This window comes from Myiozetetes cayanensis, unplaced genomic scaffold (assembly GCF_022539395.1).
Source record: "Myiozetetes cayanensis isolate MyiCay16 unplaced genomic scaffold, myiCay2020 scf10, whole genome shotgun sequence".
Classification (NCBI taxonomy): Eukaryota; Metazoa; Chordata; class Aves; order Passeriformes; family Tyrannidae; genus Myiozetetes; species Myiozetetes cayanensis.
In genome coordinates, this window is record NW_026086605.1 from 17,122,384 (window position 1) to 17,146,111 (window position 23,728).

Consider the following 23,728-nt stretch of genomic DNA (forward strand, 5'->3'; position numbering starts at 1 on the left):
TACTGGTTTAAATACTTCTTGTAAAGGAAAAGTTTACAGAAGTTGTACAAAGGTTCAGAGTGTTTCCTTTTGACACAGTGCTTTCAAAAGCAATGACAGAATTTACAGTAAACATTTAATACTTGAATCTTACAAAGAAAAATTAGGATCATGATCATGACAAGTATAAAAAAACCCAAACCAAGAACAATGGGAATTTAAACCCCAATAAACTGAAATTAAACTAAGCAAGGTGCTACACTACTGTTGCTTCCAAATGATTAATTGCAAACTGTAGATTTTAGTGCCATTAATAAGAAAATGGAAGCCAAACTGATGAGAACAAATATGCCTGCTATTACTACTGCATTACAACATTCTGTACGGAGATAAACTCTATCCTCTGTTTATTATTACTTCACCTACACTCAAATGACAACTGCAAAATCATCAGTAAATGGACTGAAAAAAATAAATGGACTGCTGTGATTGCAATATGCTTTCTGCTGAAACACGGTAATTTCTTTCAGCAATTACCCAAAGAAGCATAAGCATCTCTAAACAAGGTGGTAAATTTGAATTATAAGACAACTTTAAGGAATCTCGAAATTCCTTTAACAAGTGTCACCTAAAAAGCAAAGCCTGCATTTGTCTTTGCCTTAATATGCTCAAAAGAATTATGTTAAATCAGGTGATGCTCATAATGCACACACGTTAGACCTCTATGTAAGTGTTTTTTCCAGCTGCTTTAGAACACTCACTTCAGGACATTAACTTCACAGCTCTGGTTGAAATTACAATCAACTTTCCATATTAAATGCGATAACAAACTTCAGAGCTCTCTGGTTGGCTCTTGGCACTCTCCCTAAGCTAAATGGTTCTATAGCAAGGCTGGATGCAGGGTAGATCTCTGGTGATCTGGTAAAACAAGCTCAGGAAGCCCACGAGCCCTGCCAGACAAGCCCTTTGAGCTGGGCACAGCACCATCCTCTGCACATGGTGTCTCCAAAGGAGCTGAGAACATTCATAACATGAGAGCAGCACTCAGAACTCAGACTATGAGTTAGTTTTTGCTTAGCCTGAAGTTGTGAGGTATTTAGCACTGGCATACAGATGCAAGAACCTGCAAACACAGAACTCTTCTTATATCACAGATCTTTTATAATTTGTTAAATTACTAGACTTAATTGATTTTTGCACATTCGTTCCCTAACACTTCCAGAAGGTAAGTCTGGTACAGAGCAGCAAATGTGATTGTACCTACAACAACATTTCTTCATTTTTCTACATACGTTTTCTAACTAATACTCCTAAAAGTAAATATTTTGCTACTACGCTTAGATGATGGAGAGAATTTCATCACCCTTATAGAAGCCCCCATGTGAACCCAACAGAGCATTTAAGAACATGTTGAACTTAGAGCACAAGTCTTAACTTTTAAAATGCATGTAGTTAAGATTTCTATAACATCTCCCCATTAATATGACTGAGAATCTCCTCTAGGACTGAAAATAACAGAAATTATCCTTGAAATTGAAAAGATATGAAGATTCTCAGCTAACTCCTATAATAAAGGAAGGAGTTAGTCTTTATTTTTATTTTTTGGTAAGCCTCCTGTCTGGTATAAACAGCAGCACCTCTATGGAGTCTTTCTAACCTGACACCAACTTTAAACAAAGTGGCAAAAAAGGTACAAATGTAACTGGTATTCGTCAATATTAATTTTGGGACTGATAAGCTCAACTCCTAACCTTCTTTTGTCTGGAAAATGGCCAGGTTGGATGAGGCTGAGTAACTTGAACTACTGGAGGGTGCCCCTGCCCATGGTAGGGAGGTTGGAACTACCTAAGGGTCCCTTCCAACCCAAACCATTCTATGATTGTATTAGATTTTTTTTCTTTTGCAACATCCACAATAATGTAATTTGAAGAAATATTTATCATACAAACCAATCTATGGAAAGGAACTGAATTCCCCAGTCTGAATGTATTTATGTGCTCTCTTTATACCTTTCCTTGAGAGAAGATGACACCCTTGGAAGCCATGCACTGTCCAGGAATGGACCTAATGATTAATGAAGAGTTTAATCTCTAGTGTAAGAAAGCTCTCTGAGTAAAATATGTACAGAAAAAAACATCACAAGGAACCAAGAATCTTATTCCAGTCCTATATGGATGTATTGCCTGTGCCGACAAACACGCAGATCTGGATCAAGTGTTTGTACAGCCAGCTCAATGCCATGAAAAAAACCTTCAAATTGTAAATCAATACTGCAGTAATCTAAAACAACTTTCACTTTTTCTCATGCAAACCTATGAGGTGCTATGAGGACTTGCCCATCAAAACTAAATGTGATTCATCAATAGCAATATAAAGGTAAAAAATACTTACAAATTCTAGCATGCAAGAATAACAAACTGATACATGATACTCCTATAGTATTTTCAGATATGACAGGTATAAGAGTCCTCTGTTACTCTCGATATAAATCACTGAACATTTTTCAAAGTCTATCACTTGGTAGTTTCAGAAAATGGGATGAAGTCTAAGTATTGGGTGAAAATAGGGAAAAAGGGAATCTTTAACCACAAATAAATTACAAATATATTTAATTCACTTCCTCAGGAAAAAAACAAACACTGAATGAAAAACCTTTTACACTTCCAGTACAGATTAACAAAATGACACAGTATCATTTGCTTTACTGTAGGTCATGGTATAGCAGCAAACAGGAGAAAGGAAACTGCTTAACCAAAATGTACACAGTTTGCAGAATTTTGAGGTGTATGGTACGAATGCCAGAGAAAGGAGGACCTGAATTTCACAATTGTACTATAACATTTCAGGTGAGACACAATAGAAGTTAAACTCACATACGATGATTTTCTACAGCTGATAAAAGTACTTGTGTGACATATGCTAATTGGCTGGCAACCATAACAGACAATGCTACGTTTTCCAAAACAGAGGTATCTGGTTCACACATTCTTTCAGATCTTCGTAATTAGATGAAAAATACAGATACAAGTGTCAGGATTGTGCTGTGTGCCATCTTAGGCAAACAAAAATGTACATATCTTATGCAAATCCACATACCTATAGTTCAAAGGGTAGACTCCTCCCAGGTTATTGTTTAAATGTTGACTAATGAGGTACCTAAATAAAACTTCATATTGCATTTTTGAAATAAAATATTCTACAAGAGAAAGTTTAATTAGTTAATTGTGGGACAAATTCTTTGTCAGAACCCATCCTTTGAATGCTTTCACAGATCTTCTCTCTCAAAGTTAATTACTCTCTGATCCAGTGAGCAAAGGAGGGGTACAGGATACACACAGCTAGTGGAACATCAAACCCATCTCAGTGTAGGCAAAGAAGTTGTTTGGTATGTATAATGAAGTATTTAATTAGCTACCTTAAACCTTCTTTACAAGCACTTACATTTAGAGAAATTGTCTGCATAAAAACAGGACACAAACTTCAATACAATTAACCACCCTTTTCAGAAACTACACATGTGAGACTATTCCACTCTTTATTACAATTACCAGACACAGCCAAACCGGATTCCCTTCTGTTAAAAGGGAGCATCATAATCTTAGTACATGATGACCAAGAAAGACTTTTCGTGTTGAAAACTTCTATTTTAAAATAACCTTTAAGCCCTGCTACATGTCATTGACTAAAGCTTTTGCAGGAGGAGGAGTCTGAAAGCAGCTCAGCTCACCTGTCTGAGGGTGAGTTTTGCTGCAATAAGTTTTTTTGTGATCTCCTGTTGAGAGCACAGGTTTCTAGCAAAATCTGAAAAACACTCTGGTTTCAGGAGTATTCGTTTGATACTGAAAATTACATATCTGGTAATTTTGCTGTGTGAAAGGTCATTTCTGAAAGTTCCTAGACTGCCTTGGTCGACAATTTCTTAAGGCAAATACTAGAGAGACCAATTAGGATTAATGCACCACTTGATCTGCTGTTCATAAACAGGGAAAAACTGGTGAGGAACACAGACACAGACAGCTTGCCTTGAGGTGAGGCAAATAGCTCAGGAGGACTGAGTTCAGGATCTTGAGGAAGGATACATAGTTAAACAGCAGAGTTAGGATTCTGAACTCCAGGAGATGGCACTTCAACTTGTTTAAGCAACTCCTTGTCAGATTTCCCAAGAAATCTATCATTAGAAAGAAACTTAGGAGAGTTGGCTGGGTTTTTAAGAGAAAATTTATATAGACCTCAAGAGCTAACCAGTCTGTTGTATAGGGAATTTTGTCAGAAGAACTCCTTAGTGCACACGAAATGCTTGATGCATAAAGTTCTTTAATATGCAAAAGTAGAGCGTATTAGAAGTGGAGACAAGGATGGGAAACAGATATAAAATCAGTACTCTGGCACTTAGGGACAAAAGTAGGAAAGCCAAGGCCCAGCCATAGCTAAAACTAGTGAGAGACATAAGGGAATTGTGTAAGTATGCTAGTAGCTGAAGGAAGTTTAGACAAAACGATAATGAATGAAGGAAACAACTTGGGAGGAGGTAATACGGAAAGGTTTGAAGTCCTCAGTACCTTTTTGCCTTGGTCTTCACAGGCAGAGCATGATTTGGGAAGGAGAGGGATGATCAACAGCCAAGGAGCAGCAGGTTTGGGCCTACTGAGAAAACCTGACATATTCAAATCTACAGGCCAGGTAGGATTCACTAAGATGAAAGCTTATCACCATAATCATGGTGATTATGAAAAGGTGTTCAGTGACTAGAAAAGGGTATTATGTTATATCCACCTTTAATAAAGAGGGGAAGGATGACCCAGGTAAGTACAGCTCAACAGTCTCCCCTAGCTCCCGGGAAAGATGGTAGATTACATCATGGCCCCTGGAATCAATTTCCAATGACATGAGGGACAAAAATGTAATCAGTAATAAGTAATACAAATTTGCCAAAAATGAATCATATTATAGACTATCAGGTGATCTAATAACAGCCTGTACCACCCAAACAGCACTTACAGGAGTGACGGAGCCCAGTCTTCTTGGGAGTGGCAAATACTATCACAAGGAACAATGGTCCCACATCGACATTTGGTAGGACATTCAGTAAAGCTAGGTAAAGACTGTAGCACTGGAAATGGATCTTGAGAGAGGCTGTAGATACACCATGCTTGAAAAGCCACATGTCAGCTATACAGAGCCATGGCTTGACCTGGTATAGTGCTGGCAACAAATCTGTCTCATGCATGTTAGCCTAGACAGCCTCCAGATGTCCAATTCAACAAGCATATCTATGATTGTGTAAACAGTCTGATATTTTTTTAGGACACTAAAAAACATTCCTGAGAAAAGTTTATTTTCCAAGTTTTGTAAGCGCACGCTGTACTAAACAACAGATGATGGGACATGGCCCTTTAGCTCACACCCAGCCTGCTTCAATCAATAGTTCTTAAACACCCATGACAACTGTGTAACAGACTAGGAAAAAGGTCTCAGCCCATAAAACAAAACCATTCTGTTGGAAGTAGCAAAAAAAAATGAAGTACTGAATTTTCAGAATAAGTAATTATTTTGCAGTAAGATAATAATTTCCTTCACAGTAGAGATAGAAAAGTTTGTACTTCTGATGCCCAAGTTGCGCTTATGTTTCCCAGTCAATGGTGGACTTATCTGCCCAACATTTCCAAAAACTCCTTCAGAAATATCTCTTATTAAAAAGTCACTCATTTCTCAGAGCAGAACTCTACTACCTAACATTTTTCAACAACACAGAATGTGCAAATGAACTGCTAACTGCTTTGGTTGCTACTGATCACAACAGTTCCCTTATGATCACTGCAGAACACCTATGTCAATATACGCTTTTCATCTTATCCAGAGCAATACATTGTACTCCAAGTATCTAATGAATTTATGCTGCTTCTTCAACCATTAATATCTGCAGATTTTGATCATTTGTGCAACACTGTTTTGAATTATGGCAATTAATAGTACAAAACAAATATCAAAGGATAGTTAAAATCATTGTATTTTGTGATGTCCTGAATTCTGCCACTCAGAGATCACCTTTTCCTCTACAGACATAAGACTTCCATGTCATCACTTTTTTCATTTCTTTTTCCTTTCCATCACTGTAAGCTTGTATTTTGGCAACTAAACTTTGCTTTAAAGAAACACCGCCTTCTTTCCTGCAGTTCTTCTTAATGACCCAAACAGCTTTTTGGGGAGGAGATCTGTGCAACTCTATGGCAGCTCAGCAAAATTCATGTCCTCTAATGTGGGGACGAGGCAGTAACAGAGCTGTCTAAGTGAAGAGCTCTCAATCTACAAGTGAACAAAAGAGATGCTACTGAGAAGAGAACACTCTTTCTGCCATTATTGTTTTGTAATGGGAGTGAAAAATAAATAAACAAATAAACCACCTAAACAAAAACATACAGAATAAAAACATTTTTCAAGTCTGAGCTGATTACTGAAGTAACTGCTTCCCCCTCACCTGAACCTTTTAAAAGTTACTACTGCTCATTAAACTTCAACCATAAAAAAAATTAGCTAATACCAGAATTTTTCTTTAAAGGGAAAGTTTCTTTAAAGGGAAAGAATTTAATAATATGTTTACTGCTATTAATTTACCTCTATTAAGTACCTCAGCCTTCTCCTGATCCTTCGTCACTATTTTCCCTCTGTGTCCAAAAAAGGATGGAGATTCTCCTTAGACCTCCTTTTGTTACTCATGCATAGACTTACAGAAACAATTTCAATTCTCTTTTATGGCAGTAACCAGATTAAGTTCTGCTTGGGCTTTGGCCCTTCTAATTTTCTTTCTGCATAACTTCATGGCATCCTTGCAGTCCTCCAGAGTTTACTGCCCCTTCTTCCAAATTAATAAACTCTCCTTTTTTTACTGAGTTCCAGACAAGGCTTTCTGTACAGCCAAGCTGGTCATCTTCTCTGACAACTCATCTTTTGGTTCATGGGGACAGCCAGCTCCTGTGCCTGTAGGATTTTCTCCTTAAAGCATGTATAGCCTTCCTGGACAACTTTGCCCTTCAGGACTGCCTCCCAAAGAAAGGACTGTCAACCAGGCTCCAAATTCTGAACCCCAGAAGCCCAAGGAACAGTTGTGCTAAACAACATCCTAACTTCTCCAAGAATTGAAGACTATCCTTTGTGATTGCTGTGCCCAAAGACAGCCTCCACTCCCCACCAGTCCTTCACTGTCCATTAACAGCAGATCCAGCAGGGCCTCACTCCTGTGAGCTGTGTCAGGAAGTTATCCTCCACATACTCCAGGACCACTTAAACCGTCTTCTCTCTGCTGTAGAGTACTTCCAGAAGACATTGCTAAGTTGAAGTTGTCCAACAGAACAAGTGCTAGAGACTGTGAGACTTCCCTCAACCGCTTACAAAGTATTTCATCTGCCTCTTCATTCTGGTTGGGTGATCTTATAACAGACATCCACAACGATAGGCCTTGTTGGCCTTCCCCTCCAATTCTTAAACACTCAACTCTATTATCACCAGCATTAAGTTCTAGACACCCAAAACACTCCCTAAGAGTGCTACCCCACTAGCTCTCCTTTGCCTACCCCTTCTGAAGAGTTTATAGCCATCTATTGAAGCCCTCCAAGTTGTGTGAATTATCCCACTACGGTTCTGTGATGGCAACTATGCCACAGTTTTCCTGATGCACAATGGCTTCCATTGTTTTAATTCTCTATGTTTGTGATATAGCAGGGACATAACACCATAATGTAAAAATTAACAGTGAAGACAATAACAACTGCAAGAACAACAGTGTGCAGAAATGACAGAAAATTCCAAGACAAGGCATTTAACTGATATTTATTAAAGGTCTGAAAATGGAAAAATTACCAGACGCATACAGTTCCCTTTACTCTTCTTTTAGAAGACTTCAAATTTCATTTGGAAAGATATCAAATTCTCAAGAAGGTCCAATCAAACTACTGTCTATTCAGGAATACATGTAAAAAAATCAAGTATGGAAGTAAGATGACTGAGTTTGACAGGACCATTCATACTCTTAATATAATTCATACACGCCAATGTTTAAGATATATCAGGAGCCTAAGACAACCTGAATAATTTTTCCTGAGACAGTTTTATTGAAAGAAATCTACTCCCTAAATATTTTGCCAACTTTCAAGTACTTCTCTGCATTTTCCATGGAACACATTACAGAGAGTTGTGTGCCAGAACTGACCAAATTTGTGTATCCATCATGCACACTGCCAACAGATACATTAGCTTAAGTTTCAAGAGCATAGTTATATTATCAAAATAGCACACCTGACCTCACTAATGATATCACCATGATCAGCCAGGCCACAGTGATACAATTTTGGTGTTAGAGCCAGCACAATCACCACTAGCTTAGGAGAAAGAAAAGATGTATCTTCACAAGGCGTTTCAGCAGAGCTGACATACCTTCACAGAATTGGTCAGCTTGGAAGGGGCCACAGTGGGTCATCTGGTCCAACCTCCCTGCTCAAGCAGGGTCATCCTAGAGCACATGGCACAGGATTGCATCCAGAGGGTTCTTGAGTATCTCCAGGGAGGGAGACCCCCCAACCTCTCTGGGTGATCTGTTACAGTGTATGGTTACTTGCATAGTACAGAAGTTCTTCCTTGTGTTCAGGTAGAACTTCCTATTCATCAGTTTCTGCCCATTGCCTCTTGCCCTATTGCTTGGCACCACTGAGAAGAGCCTCCATCCTCCTGACACCCATCCTTTAGATATTTATACATATTAATGAGGTCCCCTCTCAGCTGCCTCTTCTCAAGGCTGCTCTTCTCAAATCCCTCTGCCTTTCCTCATAAAAGAGATTCTCCAGACCCTTGATCAACTTAGTAGCTCTCCACTGCACCTGGCTCCAGGAGCTCCATGTCTCTCTTGTACTGTGGAACACAGTTAAAGATGACCCAGATTGGAGACCAGTCTTTAGGAAACCCCAGTTGAGACTGAATTCATTCAGAGAATTTCATGTAAAAATTCAGTGAACAGAAACCAGTACAGTGATCATATTACATACATTAACAAGCAAGCATCACTTCAAGCAAACATCACTTATGAAGGAGGCAATATTTTGCAAAGTACTACTTACAGGTATGGAGGCACTCGGTTACTGTGGTTGGCTTGATGAGATAGCCTTTACAGATATAGCAGGTGATATGAGGATTGAAATCTTTCACCAAGTGCTTCCTCTGAGTAGCCATTCGTGGGGCAGGAAATACTGGCAGAGTGCTCGGGGCCAGAGAAGCGAGTCTGAGAGGCGTCGATACCCGCAGTTCACAAGAGCCGTAGCACTGCTCTGTGCAACTGGACTTCTCCAGGCATTTGCTCTTAATTCCGCCGGTCTCACTGGGACATGGCTCATAACTCCTGCTCCCGTGACAGGCGAGTCATTTTCCTACCTGTAACACACGTGGAAAGAGAGACCTTTGTAAACCTGGCCGGACAGCGGCGATGCCCCGGGAAGCAGCGTCGCCATGAACTTGGCGGGGGCACCGGGCCGTTATTTACATAACAGCAGCCCGGCCGCGGAGCTCCGAGGCCGCGCCCCGCCCCGCCAGGCTCCGGACGAGCCGCGGGGCCGGTGACAGGTGCAGGGGCCGGGGCCGGCCCCGCCGCCCTCCCTGCGCCCCCCTCCCGGCGCTCCGGGCCCGCAGGCCTTGGCGGCCCCGCGGGGAGCACCCCCCGCCGCCCCGCGGCAGCCGCGGCCGGAGAGGGCGGCGGAGCCCCGGCTGTGCCGCCGCTCGCCCGGCTCCCGTCCCTCCCCTGCCGCACCTGCGGCGCCTTCCGCCGTACCTGGCGCAGCCCCGCGGCCTCGGGCGGGCGCCCGGCGAAAGAGAAAGAGAAAGGCGGCGCGCCTCCCCCCGCTCCGGGCGCTCCCTCCTCCCCGCCGGCTGCCGCGGCCGGTCCCGGGGCGGGCGGGACGGGCGCGCAGGCGCTGCTCCCCGGCCGAGCCCCGCAGCGCCCTCCGGGCGGCGGCGGCCGGAGCCCCGCGCCGGGGGAGCCCCCGAGGGAGCGGGGCGGCCGGGCCAGGTAAGAGCAGGAGCGGAGCCCAGCCCGGCCCCGCCGCCGCTTCTTGAAAATAACTTCAGCTTCTGCCCCTGGAAGAGGGAAAGTTAAACCCATTTCTCCAGCCCGCAAATGCAAATGATAAACAGTGGAGTAAGTTAACCAAGTCCTGTGAACATACATGTGCTTTCCTCGAACCGAGAGCAAATAGCCAAAGAACGGCGAAGCACGAGTGAAAGCTCCACGGTTCAGGGCACCTGCTCTTTGCTCCCTCTTCTAAGAAATGCACCAGGTAATTATCCAGAAAACTAAAGCTGCCTTAATTTTTCAATTTTACTATTTCTAGAAAATTTCTTCTACACTACTTCTAACAATAATGACAAAAACATAAGAAGGAGGCAGTTCCTGTATCAGCTGCAATGCCACCACTTTACCTGTGACTGTGTTAGGTATTTGCTTGTCCATTCTACATTTTTAGATAAATACTCACTTTGCATTGGCTCTCTAATGCACTCTCCCTTTCATCCTTGGGTAAGTGCTACAACAGGAGAATAATAATTTTGGCCTGTTCCTGCCATACATTCTTACCTCTGGAATATTTACCAGCCAACAGATCTACACGTGCATCAAATCAATTGCCAGTCTGAGTCAGGTGCACTAAAAACTGTTACCATTAAAGTTACAGTACAATGATGAATACATGATAAGCCAGATACAGAGTAATTCAACAGAACATACATAATTTTTGCTGATAAAATATTCATCTTGCATAAGATTATTTGTTCACAACATGAACAGAACTTTTGAAGCAGCATAGAATCACAGAATATGCTGAGCTGGAAGGGAGGCACAAGGATCATTGAATCTAACTCCTGGCCCTGCATGGGACACTCAAAGAATCCCACCATATGCCTGAGAACATTGTCCAAACACTTCTTGAACTCTGTCAGGCTTGGTGCTGTGACCACTTCCCTGGGGAGCCTGTTCCAGTGCTCAACCACCCTCTGGGTGAACCTTTTCCTAATATCCAACCTAAACCTCTGCTGACAGCTTCATACCATTTCCTCACGTCCTGGTCACCACAGAGAACAGATCAGTGCCTGCCCCTTTGCATCCCCTCATGAGGAAGCTGTACACTGTGATGAGGTCTCCCCTCAGTCTCCTCCAGGCTGAAACTGGACCAAGACCAAGTGACCTCAGCCGCTCCTCATACAGCTTCCCCTCAAGGTCCTTCACCATTTTCGTTGTGGTGTTTGTCCTCCCTTGGACACTCTCTAATAGCTTAACATCTTTCTTATATTGTGGTGCCCAAAATTGCCCCCTGCACTCAAGGTGAGGCTGCCCTAGTGCAGAGCAGAGCAGGACACACACCTCCCTTGACCAGCTGGCCATGCTGTGCCTGATGCACCCCAGGATACAGTAACAGTTTAACAAAGAGTTAATGGCTTTGGCCTTCTCTTGTTAACTATTGTTTGCATTATTATACCATAAAGCACACACTGATGAGCCAAAGGCTAAAGAACACAGAACTCTAAACTAAACAGAGAAATAGACAACACAGACTACATACATCTCATGGAATATTTTAGTCACCTTCTGTCAGTTTAGCAGAAGTTGACATTTTTCAGAATGAGCATGAGAGTGGCCCTGCTTGAATGTAGGCTAAGTATGATACAGCATTATTAAACTTACATACATGCATTTAAAACAAGCAACTGCTGATACTTTCCTGGCTGTTTCAAAATGACTGCATCTGGTAAGACTTGTTTTAAAAATAAACTGGTTTCTAAGTGAGATTTCAAATCATACTTTAAGTGTCTCACTAGAAAAAAAAAGAACCCAACATCTTCTAAACAAATTAGTCAGCTAGGCTCACGTTTGCACAGTAATTGATGCACAGTGTTTGATTCAAGCACATCAAAAACTCAGGTCATTTATTATACCGTGTAGCCTATACAGTAATAATCACACGGCAGTTGCAATTACTGTAGTAATTGTAAACATACACAACTGGAATAGGTTCCCACAAGCAATACTGAAGTTCTTTTAAGGGCAACCAGTCCCATGCCAGGTAAGTGACAGTGTAGATGACAAATTCTTGCCTCATCTCTCCACTCAGTCCTGTTGGTACCAAGTGTATTTATGAGATGCTGACTGAAGGTGATGAAAGTTGAAGCTTTCAGCACCTTTCAAGACCACAACATAAAGAGCAAACAAGAAGCAGCAAGGAAGCTCTCATTTCATTATCAGATGAAAGCAGATCCTAAATACTTACTCCCACTTTATATCATAAGGAAGAAAATTATTGTAATAAATGCTTATGAATTAATTATAATTTCAAAGGTAGTTAACTCCTAGCATTACATACAACAGGTTTATTTAAAAATACAGGTCCATAAGTGATATGAGAATTTTGATCTACTTATAGCAGTTAAAAGGCAACAGAGGAATAGTGTTTGATTCAAAAGAATCAAACACGAAATATGAAAGAAACAGAATCAAGAAAATGAACTTAGCTCATCAGAGTAAATATATATCACGTACAGGTGAAAGGAAACATGGTATGACAGAGAGGGTGATTATAGTCCTCAAATGAGTGATGAAAATACAGCTGCTCTCATTTTCTGTGTTTCTCAAACTTTTTACTTTCTCATCAACTGGCTTGTACTCAGCAGTTCCCAGAGTGCCCTCTAACACAGTGCTTACTTTTTTTTTAAACCAAGTTCTTTTTTACATATGTGAACTTGTCTAAAAAATAGAAAATAAAGACTGCTTTCTAAGTGTTATCAACATTGAGGAGTAGTTTCTTGAAATCCTTAGAGAACTACTGGATCATCCTCATGTGAATGTAATTCTTTACATGTGAAACAGAGTAATTATTTACATTTAATAAGAATTAAATGTATCTTTTTAAAGGAACAGCCAGGACACACAAGAATATGTGAACTCCAAGCATTTCATTAAAGCAGTTCCAACATTTTAAAAAAATACCAATGTTCGACATCAGTTCCCAAGTAAATTCCAAAGAGAAAATAAACACTGGTCAATATTCAAATTCTCAGTAACATTTGAAATGAGTGAATAATTCTAATTCTGCAAGTAGATCTACACTGGTAAAATGTTACATCCCTACGGAGCTACACTGGAGTCTGTTTCTAGGCAAGTCTCCAGCTACCCTCCAGTTATCCTAAGAGTTACTTGCATTTTGTAGATGAAGAATTACTGGGACACATCTGAACTAGGAAACTAATGGAAAATAAATCCCTACTTCTCTTAATAAAAATTGTGTAGCAACCTGAATGATATTTAGAGGGAACTGAGCCTCTAGACATTTGATGAAAATGCCATTCTACAACTTTTAAAAACTTGAAAACTTCACCAAATTGTTTAGGTTGAAGTCACCTCCTGAGATAACCTAATCCAACCCGTCTGCTCAAGCAGGGTCAGCTAAAGCAGGCTGTCCAGGGCTGTATCCAGTGGGGTTTTGATTATCTTCACAGATGGGGCTCTACCCATTCTCTGGGCAATCTGTACCCATTTTGATCATTTTCATAGTTAAAAAAAAAAAAGAAAGTTTTCTTGTTATCAGATGGAATTCCATGTGTTTCAATTTGTGCCCATTACCTTTTGTCCTGTCAGTGGACAATATTGAGAGCAGTTTGACTTATCTATGTTCTCTCCCACTGAGTATTTATACATGCTGATAAGATCCCCTTGAGCTGTTTTTTTCCCAGCTGAGCAGTCCCCAAACTCTCAGCCTCACTTCAAATGAACAACACTTAATCCCTTAACCATCTTTATGGCCCTAGGTTGGACTCACTTCACATCTTTCTTGTTCTGAGAAGCCCAAAACTGACCATAGCACTCCATGGGTCACCTCATCAATGCTGAACAGAGAGGAAAATCAACCTCCTTCAAACTGCAGGCAACTTACTTGAATTTACTGCACATTTACTCAGGTGTTAAGAGGAGATCACATATAACCACTTGGGGATCTCTTATTTCCAGTGAAATTCCCAATCAAGTAGAACATTATCTAGAATAGAACTATATACTAAATGCCATCTTGTCCAATGCCTCTGCTCAAAGCAGGTCTAACATTAAGGTTAATTCAGATTGCTCAGGGCTTCATCCAAAGAAAGTCTGTGTATATCCAAGGATGGCAATTCTACAGCCTCTCTGGACAACCTGTCTCAACCCTTGGCAATCCTCATTTTATTTCTTTAGGTTCAGTTGGAACTTTCCTTGTTCCATCTTGTGTACTTTCTTATATATATGAATAATTTACTAACTTAACTCCTACTGTCATTAACAATGCCTTTGGCATTATCTCAGGTCCATGCATCATATTTCTTTTCTTTTTAGGCAAAGAGTAGTAACATTGTGTATCACATAAACAATGTTACTATGCTCAGTGTGAAGACTGCCTTTTTCATTTGATAAGAAATTATAGGAATTAGGCTATTCTTATCCTCATCACTTACTCGTGAAAATTATCAGCAGAGAGGTTTTGCATTTCTGCCATGAAGGTTTTTCTTCATCCCTACTGAGCTCTCTGTAAGATGCCATATATTAGCACATAATAGCACTTCTGGGATATATATAGCATTTCTTTATGCTTACTCTTCTTTTATAGCCTGAAGTAAAGTAGCAAAGCAGGTTGCAAAATGCCAACATCTGTATTATTAGGCCATTGGCAGATACATAAACAAGACAAATTCATTCGAGATACACTTCAAGAGTAAGGTAAAATTGTGTCACAAAGTGTTCCAACTTTGTTGAACTAATTTCAAGCAAATTTTAAAAAGAGAAATCATAAAGGAAGTTACTACAGATTTTACAATATTTGACTGCTAGTAAAGAAGAAACAATCAAATAAGTTACTCTAGCAGGGGAAAGACAAGCAGATCTGTATGGTCAAATATTTCCCTGGCACACTAAAATACTGGTCAACCGTGGCACATGCTGTCTCTTCCCAGCTAGGGAAACACAAAAAAAGAGTGAGAAACAAGGTTATAGCAGTGGGAGAAGGAGACTGCCACTGCAAGGAAAAAAAATCATAACTTTGAAATAAAATTGCCTAGAAATTGTCACAAGCATAAAGAAGACAATTTAACTTTAGACACTCGTATGCAGAGGTTGAAGTGAAAAAATGTCTGGTTTAGAACATATTATTGGCTGACCATTAAACATACTGAGTGAAGACCTTGTGACTAGCTTGACATACCTCCCTGTAAGTAACAAAGTTAAGAACTGCAGTTACAATCCTCAGGGGTATTGTAAATTTAAAACCACCAACCTATTACAGCAGAATTCAAACTACTCAGCTGAAAGCAGTTGTAGATTTAAGAATTAAGTGCTACGGCTATACTTTAAAAAAGTATTTTTCTTGTGTTTCTTTGATTATTTTGTCATTATTCTGTATTTTTCTTTTGAAGAATAGTCTTAATAGGTAGGATTGCATGCATCAGACAAAAACATTTCCAGAAGCTTCCCAGAGAAAGTGAGACAAACTTCTAATTTCTAAAATATTAAGTGACCAAATTGTCTATTCAGTTACTCTAGTATCCAACTGTGTGAACTGTGATAAGCTGTTGCTTTCTAGTTTTTTGGTGGTTTTTTTTTAAAGCACAATACACATATAGTATAGGCTGCTATGTAGCCAAGCTGCTTGTTCATGGGTCATGAGAATGATCTCACTGACACTGCTTTGTCTTTAAAGGCAAAAATCTTTGTTATGGTACAGAGCCTTGTATTGTGCCCCAACAACTTTTTTTTTTTTTTTTTTCTTCATAGCTAATTGATTTTTGGTGATATGGTAAAGAGGGGTTTGCTTTTGAACCATCAGAGATTGCTCACAGGGAGTGACAACAGCAGGAGGCTTACAAGATGTGAAATCAAGCTGCTTCTGTGACTCCATTTGCCCATGTGCTTGGTTAAAAAAACAATGATCTGTGGTGGAGTTAGGAACTCTGGGCAACTAAAATACTGGTGGTATCCTCAACCTCTCTTGGTTTTGCTTCATGACACACTGTAACTTCATGCACTTTGGTCTGCTGTGCTACATCTCCTTTAGCTTTTTATAGGGTATTGAGAGAAGTGTTTTGTGGTTCGTGGTATGTTCTGTAGGCTGCGATGGAGGAGGCATTATTTCAGAGTTGCCTGTGATTGTGGGGAACCACAGGGAATGACAAAAGTAGTCTTTTACAGTCGTATGTTTTATATAAATTTCTAGCAATTCTGTATAAGTACACAGTCTAGCAATTCTTTATAAATAGAGCATTTTGGTAACATCTTAAAGAAGTGTCATCATTTGAAACAATTACCTTGGTTCTTAATCAGCTGTTTTCCACCCAAAAACATCTGCACCTTCAGAATTACTGTTTTGGTCCCTGGCCAAAAAAGTTTTGGTTTCTCACTTCTACTGCAAAGTTTGTTAGACTGTCTCTGAATTCACCCACACCTGTGCTGCCGTTTCTATTATTGTATAATCTCTAATACTTCTTAACTATTTTACCTATTGCTATCTGATTATGTGTTTCTGCTAGTTCAGTTCCCTTTTACTCTGCTCTCTGCAATAGTATCACCTGCTATTTCTGTGGCTTTTACAGAGAAAATCTGCTCTGGAATTAATGCTACTTCAGGTCTCCCTGCTACTACACAGTGGAAAAAAATAAATCAATCAATGACAATCAGAGCCACACTATCAGAAAAACTCCAGCAGGGTAACATGCACAGGCCAGCCTGAATATAGCTATTGTCTGCATGGGCAAGACTATGTCTCCTCCATAGATTTTCAGGATTTGCAGGTCATAGTGTAAACACTTTGCCAATTCTATGTAGGTATCCTTCCAGGGAAAAAGTATCTCTATACCAGTATGAACATAGGTTTAGAGTTTTCTAATCAAGTCTAAGTGAAGTCTATGCTTTTCCACAAGACATCCTATTGGCTACTTGCTACAATTCTATCACTTTTTTTTTTTAAATCCTTGTTTCTGTCAGTAATATATAGCCTCTTCCACTCTATATTGCATTTTATACATATATATATGTTATATTACGTATTTTTCCACTCTTTTTTTTCCTCCTGAAATTATCAAAGCCCCTTACATCAACATATACAGCACAGCTAAACAATAACCTGAAGCGTTCAAATAGTTTTGTAAGTGTCATCTTTCAATTTCCTTGAAATCGAAAGACAAATGAAAACAATGAAAACAAACTGTAAGAACCCTCCAGTGACTCCCGCTAAAATTGTTACTAACAGATTTTGTTTCTTACAGTTGAAAACTGGCAGGAATGCAAATCAAATTGTATCACACATGTCAAACAGCTTCACAATTATGCAATCAACTTGCACTGCAAATTAAAAACAAGACTTGCTACTAGATCTTAAGTCAAAACAAATTTAAAACTTCAATAAGCTCTGCAAAAGCAATCCTCAACAAATCTACTCATGCCTGTTATGATGGCAGAACCAGCAAACAAAGAGGCTTGAAAGGAAATAGAAAAGTAGCAACCAAATTGCCTCATCTTTTACATGACAAATTAATGACATTCACAATGTCTTAGGGAGTTAACTACTCTACTTCAATCGATTTTCAACAGGAGTTCTGTTTCCAGCTCTCTCAAGAACAAAACCTTTAACTTAATAACACAATGTTGGATGGACTCCATTTCATTTCTGCCACATGGGAAGACTCATTCATGGGAACTGTCACTTTGTCAGCCCATTAAAACAGTAGCTATCGCAGAAAACTTAATAGAGATACTTGTGAATTTAGCTTTTAACTTGTAAAATTCAGAATGTTTCTTCAGATAAACTAAGAGAAAACAGGGTGCAGACCAAGATACCGAGCTTCACATCCTCTTCACATCTTTTTTGACAGCAATTTAGTGTATATCTAAAGGTCGGTGCAGCAACATGTTCTATGTGATCCAGTGCATCCAATCATATGACCCTAATCATTGTGGAATTTGGCCTACTGAGTTAGATAAAAAACATTCCATAAGAATAAGCAAACCCAGAAGTTTTTTATATATTTTTGATATTTGTAACAGTTCACATTAACAAATGAGAGTCACTCCAAATAACATTTCACTGAAAGCATTACCTTGAAATACTAATAATGTTTATCCACTATACTAACGGAAAAAGATTAAGCAAACCTGATACTTTTAGTTGATTCTTCCCGTGAATAATATGCTAGTTTTGGGGAGAGAGAAGCTCAGGACTCTAGCCAGAAGCTATTCTCAGGAGAGCAATCACTGCTCAGCCCGTAACTTGGCATTATATGCCAGTACTGCAGTGACACTACCTTAGGAAGTTGACAGTGCTGGTTTTCCCAACCTTAGTCCCATGACTTCAGTAAACCAGAAAACTTTGCACAAATGGTGCCTGTATCTGACATTATCATCACTGAGTTTTCTGAAGAAATGATGTATAAAACAATTCTCAAGTATGAAAAATAAGTTTTTGAGGGGTGCTTTTGCAATCACAAAACCATGGTCTTCAGACTCTGCCTGCATGCAAACAGCATATTCTCAGTTTATATGCATTTAATCAGATTGAGCACAAAATCAACCAAAATATGTGAGACTGTGTTTACCATATCTGTATCTTGAGCTTCCTTTTGTAATGCTGGGAAGTCTGGGTTCAGCACGGTGCTAATGAGATCACATGGCTTTTAGCTGAGTAGGCTATGGCAGTTTGGACTCCCTGTTTTTAGGCACTGGACAGAGAAGGGCTGAGTCCTTTCCAAAATACAAAGAATATCCTGCTTTTAAAAAGCTGTCCTGTCTGCAGAAGCTCATTCTCACATTACTAACTTGTCTGGTCACATCAACTAGACCCAATTGTGAAGTACTTTGCTAGAAAATTCTTTAGGAAGACAATTTTGGTAAGATATGCAGCTAATACTTCATGAGTATGAACATGCTTTTGAGTCTAAAAAGTGAGTTCTTAAGTACACTAGTACATGAAAAGCTCTTCTGGAGATCAAGTTCATTGAATAAAACAAGTATCTGTTTTGGTGCTTAAATATCTAATGGCACTTAATGAAAACATTTGACAAATGCACAAATTGTGTCATTCTATTAAGAATTTTGCTTTATATTTAGAAAAACAGATCTTAATTTCCTCTTCAAAAAGCTGTCATTTAGGAAGAATCACATTCTTGCTAAATTCACTACACTCTTCCACCTACACTTAAATGGCAGGTGAACTATATTTACATTTCATGGTTAGGCCTGGTTTCTATAAACACTACCATTCATACTTCAGTGTGCATGCCCACAGCCTGTGCAAGTCCCACAGTCCTGCTCATTAAAGTGACTATTAGCTTTCATCAAGCTTAGTATGCAAGTCCATGCAGCAATGTACATATATATGTAACAGCCACTCCTTATATCTTATAAAGGTGTATCAGCATATATATATATATATATATAAATCAGCAGAGAGCAGGTATCATTCTCTACTACTGTTTCACACCTCACTGCTATTTCTAATCTGTATTGCAAGAGTTTCAAATCCTATAGTCACTGCCAAACACCACGAGATTCCATGAGATAAGATCTATCACAGATATAATACCTCAGCTTCAGTTAGCCAGCTACCTTTTCTTTTCACTGTATTAACACACTTAAAAAGCCGCCACAAACCAACCCTAAACCCTTTTATTTTCAAAATATTTCACGTTTTGTAATGAACTGAGCTTCCTGTTAAGTACATTTCAAGAGTGTTTTCCTAAAGTAAATTATAAACTATGCTATAGGTACACCATTTCTGACCTTTCTAAATTGCAATAATCTGTATGCATTTTACTGAGTCTTTTTAGATGTGACTATTTTCTTCAGTACTGTAATAAGTATAGGTTCTAGAGGATTATAGCTAGAAGATTTCACCTATCAATTTACATGGCAAATCTCACGCAATTCCCTAATCTAATACCCCTGGTAGACTTTAAAGAATAAAAGGCATAATACTCTTGAAATTATTTCTTTTTATCACAAATGCATAGATGGGAATATGAAATTCTGACACGGTATTTGGCTTATGAGAACTTGTTGATATATGGAACACATAGTCTGCTCCTATCATCATCATGCTGTCTATTTAACAATTCACATTTAAATACAAGACCTCAGTTGCCACAGATCAGTAGGAATAAAATTAAGGAGATTTAAATGTTTCCTGCTGAGAATTCTGGAATGCTGTCTAGTGTTTTATCCCGTGTCTTTTAAACTTGTCAGAAACGCTGGTGCCATCCAAACCCTCCATCAGTCAGGAGCTAAAATATGTATTTGGGGGCTATGTCTTCCATTAAGCAGCAACTTACCAAAATCACGAGAGAAACCATTGTTACAAAATACATCAAAAAGAAATACCTTCAAACATATACTGCCAATTTACAGTTTTATCTGATATATTTAACATCTGTTGTATAGTTCTCTTCATTGCATCCGTTTGCATCACATTTGTACCAGTGAAGCAATACCCTCTCCCCTCCTTTTTCTTTATATATTGGTGAACAGCGTAAAAACTTCAAGAACAGATGAAAAGTCTCAAGTTGAGGTACTGAAACTGCTTCCTAATAATCTATTTAATGTTAGTATTCTTCAGTCCTTAAAAAATTAATGCATTTCAGTAGAGAGACTCAATAATATTCCTGAGAAGTAAAATTTTTTGTACAATTAACATGGTGCTAACAAACCCACATAAGAAAGACTGTTCTAAAGAAGAGAATCAGAAAGTATGCTGTTTTGCTGTAGATAGATTACATCCAGTAATGAATGATGAAAGAAAAGTAGCTCCATAGTTTGTCTAGAGTCTAGGAATACCTGTCCCAATTTTTAGAACTGTGACTTTTACTTAGTAAGTACTAAGTCAATATTATTAATTTTAGAGCAAACATCCTCACTATGTACATAACCTTTCCATGAAGTTATTGTCCAAACTACTGTTGCTGATGTAAACAGGAGCCAACTTAAATGGCACTTGGTGCCCAAAGAGCAATAAACTTGTAACTATTTACAAGAATACTGTAAGTAATTTATTTAGCATAGAGGAAAAGTGCTGAAGATCCCTACTTCTTTGGTAAGTGTCTCTTCTTTAAAGCCACAGAACAAAGTAACTTTAGTCAGACAAGATGCAAATACTGACCATAAAAAGTGAAAGGTACCTGCTACTCTGCCACATTATATTTTCCCCTCTGTTTATGATTTTGTCATACAAAGGGCTTGAACAGTCTATAAGATGATTAAGGAATTGGAGCATCTATCATATGAGAAGAGGCTGAGAGAACTGAGGTTTCTTAGGGCCTTCCTCAGGGGGGGTTCTTAGCAATGTGTGTAAATACCTGACAGGGAAATAAATAAGACAGAGCAAGAGACTTCCTAATACTGTCCAGTAACAGGACAAGAGGCAGTGGACACAAACTGAAACATGGGAAATCCCATTTAAACATAAGGAAAAAAAAAATCTACTGTAAGGGTGAAAAAATGCCAGAATTATTTGCTTGGTGAGGCTGCAGAGTCTCCATCCTTCACAACTGGTCTAGTCAACCCTGCTTTGAACAGAGGGGCTGGAACAGGCAAACAGGCAATGAGGTGGACTGAAAACTGGCTCAAGTGTCAGAAAGGTTATGATCAGCAACAAACAGTCCAGCTGGAGGTCAGTCACTACTGGAGTACCTCATGAGTTGAGAATGGGGCCAGTACTGCGTAACATCGTCATTACTGGCCTGATGATGGCACAGAGTGCATACTCAGCAATTTTTCAGATGATGCAACACTCTGCCCAAGTTCATGCTGGGGACTGACAGGCTCAAAAGCAGATGATGCTGGGATTCTGTGACACACTACCCAGAATTACTCAATAGGTTTGGAATATGGTCACTACCTGCTGTTCTAGGCTACCTATGAACAGAAAGTGTTAGTCATTCCAGTTGAGTCTGAACCGTATCAGAGGTGTATGCCATGGTGAATTCTGGGGTCTTGTCCACAGCCATGACACTGGCTCCTCCTGAGTGTGCAGCATGGTTACTAGGGATAACCCCACTCGCTCTGTCACCTCCTTGTCTACATTATCCTATGGGTTCCACTGTGGTGAATGCTATAATGTATACTAAACAAAAGCTGCTGAGTTTTCCTAAAAGTCATTAGAGATTGGTATCATATTACACGGCAGCTTTGTGTCCATTTCCATTTGCTCCATGACATGTCTAAAAAATTTATTTTATGAAGAAGCTATTTTTAAATAATTTAAGGACAGACTTACCACTATAGCTTCCTGGAATAGTGCATAACAGCAAAATACACAGTCCTGTTAAACTAGGTTACTAGCTGCTTTGCATGTCCCAACTTCCCTCTTCTTTCCTTTCATTCAAGTTTTTCTATTTTTCGTTTCCCTTCTGCATTCCTCTGTTTCTTTGGGTTGTTACATTTCTTAACAGCACCAAATTTGAACTCAAAACCTGATGAACAATTTACCTGTTAGCTTCAAGAAAAATAACTGTTTTTTCAGAATAGTACAGCTCTACAGGGGTAGAGATGTTATTGCATGTTATTTATGTAACTGATAAATCCTTCATGAAAAGGAAATCTCAACAATCTCAAACTGCAGAAAATGTCCTTCCAAGGTATAAAATCACTCAATCAAATAAGTTTCATACTCGGTTTACCACTTGGCTTTTGAACACTATAGCCCAATCGTCATAGAAGAGAATGTCATTTCAGAAGTGGCTAATTCATGCAGGAAACAGCCTCTCTGTTAGAGCTGGTTCAGGATGAGAGGTAGCCAGATTCAGGGTCTGGGCTATGCATTAATACTATCCAGCCCTACGGAAATCTGGGCAAAACTGTATTGACGCAAGCTTTAATTATGTCTAATTTTTGCTTTTCTGAAAGCACCATGGAAATCATACAACTTTAGAATTCTGGGGCAATTGTCAACTAGTATTGCCCAACAGAAGAGCTTTGTTGAGCAGCCACAGAGGCGCGCTGCCTTCTGGCCTCCTGTGTGTACAGGCAGAATCTGTGTATTTTGGGGCAGGGAGGGCAAAGGGAAGACAGAGGATGGAAAATGCTTGCCTCTATGGGACAATAAATTGGAAGAAAATCTAAAGGCTGACTGCAAGATTTAGTAAAGAAGACAAAAGCTGATAAAAATAAACCAATTTTTTTTTTGAAGGGGAAAAAGAGATCTCTTTAATCTAGCTAACCCCATTAATAATGGAAGTGAACACATACATCAGCATAACCTCGTCACACAAGGGTCTAAGGGCAAGCTGGGTCCCATTTACTGAAACACCCAACACTATTTTTATTGGTATTTAACAAAGCTAGTTAGATTATACTTACTGCAGATATATCAATTCAGCTAATATACCTTCAGCTGCAGTAGAAACACACTCTTTAAAAGGCCATCTGGTCTAAAAAGTCTGTGTGAAGAAAAGCTTGCATTACTGAGCCCATTTTACATAAAGAGTAAAATATTTCTAGCTGTTTGCTAATAAATTTCTGATGTCAGCCACACAGGAAGACATGACTGCCTAGGAATTAAACCTCCAACTCTTAAATTCCAATACAATGTGTTAATCACAACATTCCTCTTCATCTGAAAGATCATTTGACATGCATTTAAGCCAGACACCTAATCTCTGAGGTGAGAGATTTTATTTAAAAAAAAATAGCCATAGTGAACACTTAACCTACATTTGGCCTCAT

The 23,728-nt window shown here is 39.3% G+C and overlaps 1 protein-coding gene across 3 annotated transcripts in view; it reads right to left on the reverse strand.

The window, feature by feature from the left end:
• The window catches only part of PCGF5 (polycomb group ring finger 5), a 63,565-nt gene that overhangs the window by 24,653 nt on the left and 15,184 nt on the right, over positions 1-23,728 (reverse strand). For 2 of the 3 annotated variants that reach the window (XM_050338978.1, XM_050338997.1), the window contains exon 3: positions 9,084-9,393. In XM_050338978.1, the coding sequence (XP_050194935.1) occupies positions 9,084-9,195 (112 nt within the window). In that variant the 5' untranslated portion in view covers positions 9,196-9,393. Of the gene's footprint in view, positions 1-9,083; positions 9,394-9,787; positions 9,905-23,728 lie in introns of those variants that run through there. The other variant, XM_050338988.1, reaches the window with a different exon arrangement.